We start from the raw sequence: 12694 nt of genomic DNA, 5'->3' as shown, positions 1-12694 counted from the left end.
GCTAGCCCAACCAACCAGACTGCTGCCATGAAAATTTGCCAGGAATCCTGTGTTCCTCGTCCTCATGGCCACATTTCTGGCCATGTGCACTTGTTTTTCTCTTGTCCATGACAAGATGATACAGTCCACTATACTTGGAGTCATCCAACCCAGCAAACTCCACCCCTTTCAGCASCTCCAGCACTTTAGAAGGGCCTCTTTCCTGAGGAAGTGAGATACAGGATGTCTGTTATATGGGGTAGAATTAATCTAGTTTTGACTTTTTTGGACCCCAGTGAGATGTTTAGTGCATARCAAGTTAGCCACATTCATTAATTATCTTGCTGTGTCGGTGTCTTGGTTTATGGTTCAATCACCATATRGACTCCCTGATGGTCTTTTCAATAATTTTGTGGTATTACTGTAGCAAAAAAAAAGTTAATTCTTAGGGGCTTGTATTTGCTTGAGACAGCTACTCTGCAGCAAGATGGGGAGTAAATTTTTAGCCTCAAAAGTTATTTGGCATTGACTCCCCATGTGATACTTYCCCCCATGGAGAATGCCTTTGCGTGATGAACATAGGCAGTCTTGGCAATGGATTAATTAAGCTGAGCAAAGGAGCAAATAATGTGCAGTAGAAACACTTGTGGGGTGGCTAATGCAAAACAGTTATTTTGAACATTTCCCCTCTGTAGAACCACTTCTAAAAGCCACTAGTTAAAGTATTGAGCCAAATACTCATTTGAAACATAAGGCAGATTAATTATAGTAATTCTGGACCATTTGTCACTAAGACTTTCCAAGTGTCTTGCAAATACTAGGCGAAAAATTTAATTTAAAAAACACGGTTGAAAATTTTTTGGTAACTTATTCACATTTCAGAGTTTAAAAGATTAAAATAGTTTTAAAATGATCTTATATATGTGCTCTGAGGCAGTGTGTASATATATGTATATACATTTGTAATTGCAATCCACAGCTCCGTATTTAAACCTTACAATGCTTTATTTTGCCTTTTTAACTGTCAGAAGAGAGTTGACAATTATAGAGGTATTATTATTGCCCTCAGGTAGGAGTGCACCAAAGCATTTAGGGTTGCTGCTGTGATCCATACTTCTTGCAGCCAACAACAATTCTGCTGCAGCTTTGGTGGCACATGATGGTCAAGGATCTCTACAGTTCTGCATTTTTTCCATTGGACCAGATATCCTCAAATTGCATAGATTTGTGTATTTTGTGCACTGAAACTGGAATTCTTTTTGCTAGCAAGTGAGTATCATATTAGGAGCTGGCAGTATCCTAGGGAGAACATTCAGGAAAGCCAGTATTTGAAACAAACAAAGCCAGTTTGAAACTCTTCAAACATTGGCCTTCATTTTTATTGTGAGGCTTATTTTGTAATTTTGAAACCAATCTTCTCCATGCCTTTTAATACTGAAATTGATTATTTCCATTTTAAAATTATTGTCATCTTTCATGCATCTTCTCAGATGCCATTCATAAATTCAGAAACWGACTCTAAAGTTTGTTTTCTGTGCCTATATGATGGATTCAGATGCAAAATATGATGGGAATTTGATAAAAATAGAAAGGCAATTGGTGTGACTGAGCATGAAACATTCACATAGAAGTGGAGAATTTCTCCAGTTAGTGTTGGAGAGGATTTGTATCAAATTCATCTGTCACAGATATACAGACAGAATATGTACAGAGATATTCTCCTGATTTTTAAGAGTAGAGAATAGTAGAAATGGGAAGATATGAAAGTGCAAAAGGAGTGAGCACCTTTTCTTTTAAATGTCACCACAGCTGGTGAGATGTGTGGTGACAGAATGTAGTATAATAGTAGCCCGTTGTTATATTTTATATTTTATATTTTCAGTTTCATTGCAAATGATATGTTAGCAAACAAGTAATCTGTACTTTATTGTTGGAACCATTCATMTTAACAGTGGTAGTAGGTGATAAAACATAAATTTATAATTAATATTTTTTTTGTTAAGATATGCAGTGTTTTGCCAGCCTGTGTATCTTGGTCTGAAATGTACTCAAGGCCCAGGGCTTCAGAGGGCAGTGCTTGCCCAGTGCAATGCAGTAGGTGACAAAGGCCAGTGTGTGCAGCAGGTACTGCTGGTCACAGCCACTCTGCAGTGAGGTGCAGCCCCTTTTCTCTCCAGTGAGCATTTCTAGCCTCCCCAGCCCTGAGAGAACTGGTGGGGCAGAAAGAAAACAGATGAGCAATGTGGCATGATGGGCAGGGGACAGAATTAGAAGTGTAGGATTGAGTTCCTGCCCCAAAGCGACAAATRGTCTAATTCTGAATTGGGTGAAGATATAATTTATTTTGGTTTTCTGCTAACTCTGCTCCTTCTTTGAGGCTGGGTTTAAGTCTGTGCACAGGGGAGAGGACTGATCCCAGTGTCTCTCTCTCTCTGTATTGAGATGTTGCTTAGCCAATCCTCAGTTCCAGGAAGGGAAAAGTAAAGAATTTCTATTCCACAATTATCTTTCACTAGCTCTTAGCAGTCTGTTTGATACAGGGTTCCCTTGGAGAACAGATAAATTGCTACATTAAACATTTTATCATCCTAAAAATACTACAAAATAAAAAGCACAGCAGAGCTGGCCTTCAGATGAAGAGACTGTGTCCATTAAGGAAACAAAGGTGGAACTTGCCCAAGGTGCATTAAACATAATCCTAGGTTTTCTGGGAATCAGCCCTCCTTCATTTTCAGAGCATATATTTTTCTCTGTAAATGTTCTTAAGACACTGTAATAAATCTAGCTGTTTGGTGTTACTCAGAAAACACTAAAGTTCTGGGCCTAAAATCGCTGACCAAGAAATGTTCTGCCAGCAAGACTTCTCRTAAGTTATATTTCTCAGAGAAATCAAAAGGCACCAGTGGAGGCTTCTCTCTGTTTCTGCAATTAGACCTTAGTCCAGTTATAACATTCCTAGTTCCAAAACCTGTTTTCATCCAAGTTTTCACCTACAAGAGAGATAAAAATGATGTAAATTAAATTTGCATTCATCTATAATCAATACTTATGGTGGTAACAATAATTAATAGGAGACTTCAAAGTTGTAATGAAATAACAAAAACACTGGGATCCAAAGCTCTTCAGYTCTCCTCCTCTTTCYWASCTTCCAATCTAAAATGAAGTTGTGYGAGGAGTGACAGGATGACTGGGAAGGTTGGGCAGTAAAACCTCTGCCTCCAAGCCCTCCTCAGATCAGATGAGGTCCTACAGGGTCAGTGGTGTCTGATATAATCCAGTAATTAAATTTATAGTCACATATTTTCTTCTCTTCATTTCCAGCTTCAGAGCCCAATTTGAAGGTACGTTCAAGATTAAAACAAAAGGTGACAGAAAGAAGAAGCAGTCCTTTACTCAGGAGGAAGGATGGAAATGTCAGTTCATTCAAGAAGCGTCTTTTCGAGGTGACAGGTAATTAAGATATCACTTGCCACAGCTCACAGAATAGTGGTGATACTTCAGAATTGAAGCTCTTTGCTAAACAAAAAAGCATTTGCAGCACTTGGCCTCATCCTGACCATTCTTGCTTTGACTTTGCATTGGTAATTAGGAGCATTGTGGCTTGATCAGTTTATCAGGCCATACTTCTATGCAATCAGCTCTTACTAGTCTATCAGACATATATCTGAATTCACTTGATATATCAGAACTATGTCACACTAAGATGGAACTAAAATACAACTTGAACAAACTCACATCAGTGTCCATGTACATGCAATTCTTGTGACACAGTTTCACAGTATGTTTTGTGTGAACCTGGAACAGAGATGCGAATGTAAGCGTGAAAGTTACTAAAGTAGTAATAAAGTAGTTTTTCACTATAAACTATTTCCAGATTGTAATTTTACAAGTAATTTATTAATTCCATTTGCTGAAGCCTCTATGAGATTCTTGATCTCCACTTGCTTAGTGTGAGTTCACTTCTTTCCAATTTGCACTCTTATAAGGTATGAAGTGCAATATTATCACCTGAGGTTTTTTCTGATGCCATTGAAAGAACAAACACATGAAAACAGATGTCTTCTTTTCCTAGCTCTGACTATAACTTGGATACTTTCAGATTGTTGTTAGAATTATGAATATTGACTATATGATATTTTGTACTTTTCATAATACTGATTAGACGTTGTTGCCTGAAGTATTTTTCCCCTTGCTTTTTATTCTTTTAACTGAAAATAGCCCTTTATTTAAATGCCTATTTATACAAAAGGTAATATTTAAATTTTTAAGAAATGAGAAAAAAGGATTGTTTGTGTTTCACCACTTCTATGATACCTATTGGAAATACAATGCAAGAACTTCCACATTACCAGTTAGAATGGCTGGGTATGGATTCTCTTCAACAAATCAAAGGGTAAGAGATGCAAGTGACAGCTAGGAAGCTTTCTCTAATGTCAGTCAAAGTGAAAACATACTTTTTGCATATGAGCTAGGGCAAAGAGGGAATAAGCAAAGAAGTAGCTGTATGATGGATTTAGATGTTAACTAACATTTAGATGTTAATTATTTTAACTTCTTGAGTGYTTTAATTCAAAAGCTATCCCATGAAAGTGGGTTACCTCCACTAATGTGTTACTTTTCCATTTTTAACCTTCTTAACTGTTTCCATTACATAAATATAATTTGTGTCAGTGTAGAATTCAAATAACTTAATGCAACAACACACAATGAGATCATCCTCTTCCCCTTTATCTTAGACAGAACTTGGGACATTTTATATCAAGATAGCATGCAGCCTTTCAAACCCTATTTTAATGTCTTTGCACACTGTAAATATTCCTTCATATTTATGCCAAAGATGTAGTGAAAATGCCTATTTTGCCATTAGTAYTTGTGTTTATAATGATTAGTGCACAATGAGCTCGTCCCCTTCCTAGTCAGAAGGGATGGCAGTAGGTCTCATGGATTGACAACATGTTATCATGACCTCTGTAGGCTGCTAATTCTGGCATTTTGATCTCTTRCAGAGGCAGGACTCTTAGCAATTAAAAAGGAAAGAGTTTCTTTACTCATTACAAGCTTTGTCTCTGAGTCTCTACCTCATAATAAGTATCCCAACCATTTTTGTGGGGAAAAGAAATACTAAATTCTTCTTCTCTGATGCAGACAGGTCAGAAGGGGAAAGACCAAGAATATCTTTCCTAGTTAGTTCTAAAAAGAAAACCAAAGAAATGAAAGATGAATCAAAAGTCTTTAATGTAAGCAAACAGTGTTCCCAGTAGATACTTTTCAACAGCAAAAAACTCCATAAAGATTATATAATTAATTAGGATCATGTGTATCTTTCCAGGGTGAAATTCACATATSTTTAATGTGTTTTTCAGAATCCTCAGTCAGTAGCAGCTCCCCTGGATCAGGTCCCAGTTCCCCAAGCAATGGTCCGACCAGCAGTACAACAGAAAGTGAAACCTCAGTTTTGCCGTCTAGCATTCAAGCTGAGGTAAGACTCACTGTGGTGCAGATAATTGCTCAAGTTTCTAGACAGAAGAGGATGGAAACTTTGATTTGATCATGCTCACAAGCAGAATAATTGGGATACCAGGACACTACAGGCTGACATCAAAGTATGTTGTATATGAGATATGTCTTTATGTATGAGATGAATGTTCAAGAGACTCTTYGGTAACAAAAGTTCAGGGAAAAGCAGCATAATGCTACTGGAAGAGTGGGAGGAAGCTGTGAAATGAACTTGCTTGCAGAATATTACTTTCTGGGATGACCTGAAGAGGTGCTCAGTGCTGAATGTTGATAAAGCACTGGATGCAAAACAGTGGTTTAGGCATTGGTGATCCTAACACATATGAGCTCAGGTGRTCCCAGGTTCAGATGAGTGCTGAGGTAGATTTCTTTAATCACAATAATGGAGTTGGGTGACTAAATCCTCGTCGCATCTCCTTTTTATTTTACTGTACCTCAGTTTCCTTATCAGGGCAGTACTTAACCACCGTAAATGTCATGCTGGAATTCTTGAATACTTGTTTTGTAAAGTGAGATTGTAAACGGAAGGAATCTTAACTACTCCTTATTCTGTTTCATACATACGTGCCTATAACAACAGGAATGCAGATGGTAAATCAGTTGYGATAACCGTCATTTAGCACAGATGACATGCCCAAGTCATGCTTTCCATGGCAATATTGTAAAKGGACAGTAAACTAATTCAACTAAGGAAGACTCAAATTCCACAATGTTCTATATCCAGTGCCTATATTTACCACAGTTCCTGCTTTGGTGGCAAGGTTTTCTGTTATTTGTTGGTTTATGGTGTTTGTGTTAAAAAAAAATTGCATAAGAAAATGTGGTTTAACAGAGTTTTAGTTAATGGAGATATTTCTCCAGGTCAGTGGCAGGACATTCACCTAAAAAAAAAAAAAAAAAAAAAAAAAAACCTGGAATGGGCAGTTCAACCTCCAGCAGTGACTTTTCCCCATAATGAATTAATTGTGTGTGTGAACTATGATCCAGGGGGCAGGTGGGTGACCTCTGCACACTGATTAGTAGMCTCTCTCTGGCCCGTAACCAAAAAGAAAAAAAAATGCATTGATGGCTAACATGTGGYCTTGTCTCATAGCCCCCCACATGTGATTGCAAAGAAATTTAAATGACCCAGAATAAGATCCATCATTAGGACTAGATCAGATCCTAGTTCAGTGGAATTAAGTTGTGTATTTTACTACTGGCAATGTTATAGAAAGAAGTTGGTAATATGTGGATATTATTGTGTGCTGTATCAAGCAGGAAATCTCATCCAATTAGATATTTTATTGACTTGAGGATACTACAAAATGCAAGGAGAATGATGTCTCAGACTGATACAGTTACTGCTTGTAACTTTGTGTGTTACAGTTTCTGGGCACTTGTACCATCAGAAATACATACAGTCTGGTCAGGCTGGCGGTCTCTGGGGACATTCAGAAAGGTTGTAGAAMGAACCAGCAGATTTATATTCTGCTCTCTAGTAGAATATAGCATTGAATATTATTTGCCACTKCTGTGCCAGACATCAAAAATTATAACCCCAACATGCAGTCAAAGATGCTCAAAGGAGCCTAAACAATTCCTTTAGAAGCTGAGCTCTGCATGCTGGCATCGGTGACTTCACTCGCTGAAATGTGCTAAGGAGCTGAAACKACAGACTTCCATTTCTGGATCCAGTTGGGGATTTCTTTACCTCTCTGGTTACTTGACTCTTAGTACTGTGGTCCTGTGGGTTCAAAGATTTTTCCATAAATCTCAGCTTCAGTGCATTCTTATTTTGGTGGGATTTTCTTTGGTAGTTTAACAGCAGCCAAACTCCTACATATCTCTTTCCTAGTTTAGTGTTAGCTGCCAGCTCTGAAAGGCAATACAGCTAATCAATTTTTCATCAGACACACAAAGTACAGAAGTTTCTAATAATAGTGYTCCAAAATCACCTAAAATATCGCTTGTTTTTCTGTAGTCCCGCATGACTCACATTGCCGTTGTTTCATAATGGTTGTTGTGACATTTGCAGTAAYTGTTGTGCTCATATCTGAGTGGGTGGATAGCCGTGGTTTTCATGGCAGCAAATAAAACACTTTTTGCTGTGTAAAAACAGGTTGCTATGACAGAGCCATTTACCAGTAAAACATGAGTCAGTACCGTAAATGATTGCACTCCAGTGCATAGACAGAATTAGAGCATTATCAGTAATGAAACAGATTTTTAAAGTATTTTTACCACATCCATTGCAATAGTGAGACTTTAGAGTRGTTTACTCTCTGCAGCAGACAGCCTGGTGGGTAGACATTTACAATTTTTTGAATGAACAAAGGTGCACTGCACATGCTGCAGTTTTGCTGATCATCTTTTACCATCCCAGTTCCCTTAATGGTACTTTCACTGCCATTTGTTAAAACACTGGTCTCATTATATGAAACTTGAAAGTTGGACTCAGGAATTTAATTGCACCTTATAAATAAAATCCTGTTTTTATTAGGCGCAGTTGTCTCCAGTATCATCAAGGTTCACCGCAGTAGCTATTTGTCTCCTGTAACAAGCTGTACCCTTTCAGGTCACCTGCTGTGCTGGGGCTAAATCTTACTTGCCTGAGAAATGCAAGSAGGATTGAACCCCTGCACAGCATGTCCCTTGAGTTCACAGGGACAACCTGCTTTAGTCATGTGAAATGATTAATTTTAGGCATTCAYGGTCTGGTCAAAAGCCACTGAAGGCAATGAAAAGTTTCCAGTTGGTGTAACTGGGTTTCAGATCAATTTCTTTCTTCTATTTGTGCTTTGGAAAATAGTATTTCCTAGAATATCATGTGATTATACAGGAGACATAAATTACACATGTGACAGAAAAACATATACTTGTTTTGTACAACCCCACAGCCCCATGCTCTTAATACTTAGCTCCTTGAGGTGATTTCTGTAACGATTTAGTAGAAAAATATGTAGGTTTCTGGCCAGCTGATGAAGTTTGAGTCCAGTGTGTGTGAAAGGAGTCTAAATTAATTTTTTTTAAAATCATCCCAAAAGCCTAAGAGATACAAATGTAAATAATTGTGAATTTTAGAAGCTGGGATAATTACTGTAGCTCCACAACTGAGAAGTATTAAAGCCAAACCATTTTGTCTTCCCCTGGTAATCTATAAATGTGCATATAAACATGCACACGTAGGTGTTCCTGGTCCCACAGCGCGACCGAAGCACGGTCACTCATCGTGGTTACTTGTTGATCATCGTGCACTGTTACATTGAGTTCTTGTACTCTATTTTAAGAAAGAGGATAACTAGGATAACTCTGTTGGCAGGCTATTTTAAGCATCAGGAAGCAGGATCTGTGGACCTAATGAGTAGGTACACARAGGAGCAAGTAGGGCAAGTTGTTCTTTGGGGTAATTTAGGTGCCAATCCAAACCATCATGTCTGCATGTAGGGCAAGGATGTGGCGTAGCCATTTTGCTGCCAAATGGCTCTGCTGGCAGCTCCTGCTTGTGCCACCATTGCAAGGTATTCTTGACCATGTAAAAAGAAAAGCTCCAGCTGGAATCATGTATTTCTGCTTCTATGGGACCCTGCTTGAGCAGGGTAGTTGACTAGATAACATCCAGTGGTCCCTTCCAACCTTACCCCTTCTGGAATTCTGTGATACACAGAGGATCCCAATTTATGCAGGTGGAGTGCCATATTTATTTTAGGAGATGAGGTTAAACTGATGCCTMGGATAATATTACCTGAAAATATTTTAAAAAATCAATCACTTACCAAAATGAAAATGACAAGCCATTAGCAGTGTTGGAAATCAAATTAAGATGCTTTTGCTAATGATCTCCTGTTTTCAACATGAGACTCCTGTGGTAAATAACATCATTGCTTCTGCCTGATGAAACAATCATGCTTGACTTTAGTGTGGGAGTGTGTTTTACTGCCATATACCCTGCCACTGTTGTGGTTATTAATTCAGGTCTTAGAAGGTAATAGCAGCATACCAAAAACGAAAAAATGAAACATAAATCTTTCAGGTGGCTTTGTGTCAATGCTGCAGTTTATACAAATTTGATTATATTCTAGGAGGCACATTGGAGTGTCCTTTTTCACTAAAGTATTTGTAGACTCCCCTCACAATATCTCCATAGTCCTGACATACATGGATTTATTCATGGTCAAAGGTGGATGTTATCAAGGCAAAACACTGTTAGCCAGAAATTAATGTAATATATAAGTGGAGCTTCTTTGTTTCCTATGCTATCTGTTGACATTCCCTAGGTACCAAAAGAAAATTACGGGGATAGACTTCTACTGTTATTGTCTCAGTGATAGGTCGTATCTCCAAACAAACTGTATGAGGAAGGTTATGTTTTGGAATAACATCCTGTGTTTTTGTGCTTAACCACTTTTCATTGATGGTCTGAAGTTGCATTGTATTAACACGAAGTATTTTACAGAGTTAATTGATATTCCAGGTTTGTCCGGGGGAAAATCTACAGCTCCCCACAACATGCTTGACAAGTTATTATATTTACTTTAGTCAAAGCCCGAGTGTGCAGTATCCCTCTTGGAGGTGGTCTATTATTGGAGTCCCATATGCTTTTTGTTTGGGAAGAAAGCAGTCACTGTGTCATACTGTTACACAGGGTATTCTTTTTCAAGGATGTTGTTCCCTTGGGGACCATATCATGCCAGAGTTCCTAAGTCTAATAAGACCTTTGTAGCTCTTATTGTGTCAAAGTTCTGGGAGGGAAGCAAGAGTTAAACAGAAAATATAATTCAAGCAACTATACTAGACCACATGTTGAAAAATATCACTGTTCAAGCAGAAAGGCAAAGGCTTCAAAAAGATCCCTGATGTGGTAATCTTTTTATGCTTCTTCCCARTTAATCTATGGAAAGTTAAAGGATAATCTTTGTAGAATGTCTGTTTTTATTTTAAAATAATTAACAAAATATCAGCATTCCATGTCCTTGAAAATTATATCACAAGTCTTCAAAAGAAGATTTAAAGACTTAAACTTGAATGGATTAAGAAATCTATGAAGGGAATCCCATCATCAGGGAATGACAGGATGCTGCTTTTGTATATATGCAGACAGAGAGAGTCTATTATTTTAAATGGAAGGTGTGTCAATATGCCTTACTTTCTACATAAAATTTCCATGTTAATGGAAGTAAATAAGGTACCTGAAACATCCCCACATCATAATCTGGCTAACAAGAAATTAGTTAAAAAGCACATTTCATAMCTCATAACAAAAATTATGCCAATCACGGGTAAAGGTTTAATACATCYATATTCATGATTCAGCTGGATATAATCCTTAAATCACTGGATAAATTCCCACTGAGATTCCTGGAGTGTAAGTCCAGTTGATGAGAAGAACTGATGTTGAGCTGATGAGAAGTTGATAAGATGGTCTAGGAATCCTCAAGTATTCAGTTTTGCATGGAAATTTGATTTGCTAACCAAAGAATAATCCCAGACACAGATCAGTTGTTTTCTTAAGAAAAGAACTATCAACAGTGTTTTTACAGGGACAGTAATTTTCTCCATCTGGAACTCCATTGGGATGCAAAGCAATGACTGATACATAACTGGCTTTCAGTGTATTGGGATATGAGGATAAAATAACTAAGATAAAAGGCTTGGAGATTTACTTCTGTTGTTTTTCCCCCCCTTTTTTTTATCCAGCATCTGGTTTCCCAGCAACGCCTTTTGATACAGGATGAATCAGTGAACTTATTGAGTTTGTACACATCCCCTTCTCTGCCCAACATTACCTTGGGACTTCCAGCAATACAACCTCAAATCAGTGTAAGTGACCAGTCTCAAGCCTTCCTGCATACCTTTGCTTCCAGAAAACCTATTTTCTGATTATTCTCTTTATTTTTAGCATTTTGGAACATAAGCAATTCTGAGTATGAACCAGACTTCTCTATGCATTGGGCAACATCTGGATATTTAAGGGCACAACTTGAAAGCAATGTTCATTCTTGATCTCAAATGAACAAGTGCCAGTGTGGATCTTTGCTAAGGACAGGCCACATGTATTGCATTTATGGCAGATAACAGATTTCAGATGTGGCAAGAGGATATTATTTAGCATAAAAGTATGAGGAGATTATTTAGTATAAAAGTTTAAATTATATGATTATTTCTACCTGATAAACTACWGCACCTGTAACTTTTTATGAGATTCCAGTAGTGACCAAAACTGGGCTGAGCATTGTAGGAGAAGAATGTATTACTCCTGTAGCTCAGTAAAATACCTTAAAAATTTTCCTACTGGTCAGAACTTACCTGCTTTCCAACAACAACAAAAAAAAAAMCCCTAAAAATAGCGATATATGGTGGTTCTATGCAACAGTGTGGGAAGTGGTAACTTCTATGAAGAAACTAGGGGTTGTAACACAGGTTTCAGTGGAGGTCAAAAAAATTAAATCTATACTATCTACTAAATCTATACTCTACTACTACTATGGTTTGTAATAATGCTACTAAATTCCAGCACTAAATCTAGTTTCAAGTAAAAAATCCATGTTATTTATGGCTTTTTCAATACATGTACTGTTCTTAGCAGTAATATATTGTGGCAGTCTAACATTTTAACATCAGGTGCAGAACTCAGCGAAGAAATTTGTGTAAACCTCGGATCAGTTTTCTAGAAGTCTTAACAATTTATTTTTTTTTAAAGGGTGGAAAAACTCAACATCATAAAAAGTAGTGCTTACTCTTTCAGAGGATATAATCAAAAATTTCTTAGCTATTTCTCAAAAATATAACCAGCTTTAACTACCTTCAAAGCAAATTTATAACATTTTAAAGAAATGAAAATATGTTTCATTTGCTCACTCAAATCTTTTAAGCTTTTGATGTGGCCAACCAGCACCAAATATTACTTTTGGCATTAGAAAAAACAAAGGGGTTGATTTTTGCAAGTAATGTTTATTTCTGTTACTAGAATAAGCAGTTGCAAATCGAATGTAAAGTTTACTTTGGTGTTTGTTTTTCAGGGGAGGGTGATAGCAGTGTGAAGTAAGCATGCACCAAAAAAAAATRTTGGCAAAAACCTCAGTTTAGAATTTATGGAATTCAGATTATCAGAGATACTGTTTTTACCATGACATACCATGGATGGTTATCTGCAAGCCTCAACCTGCATATTTCTGTGAGGTTATTATTTTTGCTGTAAAAATAGTTATTCTGCTTGAAC

The 12694-nt window shown here is 37.3% G+C and overlaps 1 protein-coding gene across 12 annotated transcripts in view; it reads left to right on the top strand.

Annotated features, from left to right (window-relative positions):
• HDAC9 (histone deacetylase 9) overlaps window positions 1–12694 on the top strand; it is a 242643-nt gene that overhangs the window by 217474 nt on the left and 12475 nt on the right. For all 12 annotated transcript variants that reach the window (XM_057371625.1, XM_057371619.1, XM_057371620.1 and 9 more), the window contains 3 exons: window positions 3301–3429; window positions 5343–5458; window positions 11173–11295. In XM_057371625.1, coding sequence (XP_057227608.1) covers window positions 3301–3429; window positions 5343–5458; window positions 11173–11295 — 368 coding nt within the window. The remainder of the gene's footprint in view (window positions 1–3300; window positions 3430–5342; window positions 5459–11172; window positions 11296–12694) is intronic.

The sequence above is a fragment of the Malurus melanocephalus genome, unplaced genomic scaffold (genome assembly GCF_030028575.1).
Source record: "Malurus melanocephalus ecotype Western Australia unplaced genomic scaffold, MMel_1.1 scaffold_150, whole genome shotgun sequence".
Classification (NCBI taxonomy): Eukaryota; Metazoa; Chordata; class Aves; order Passeriformes; family Maluridae; genus Malurus; species Malurus melanocephalus.
The sequence above is the reverse complement of the archived record's forward strand: the minus strand, read 5'-3'. Positions and strand labels throughout refer to the sequence as shown.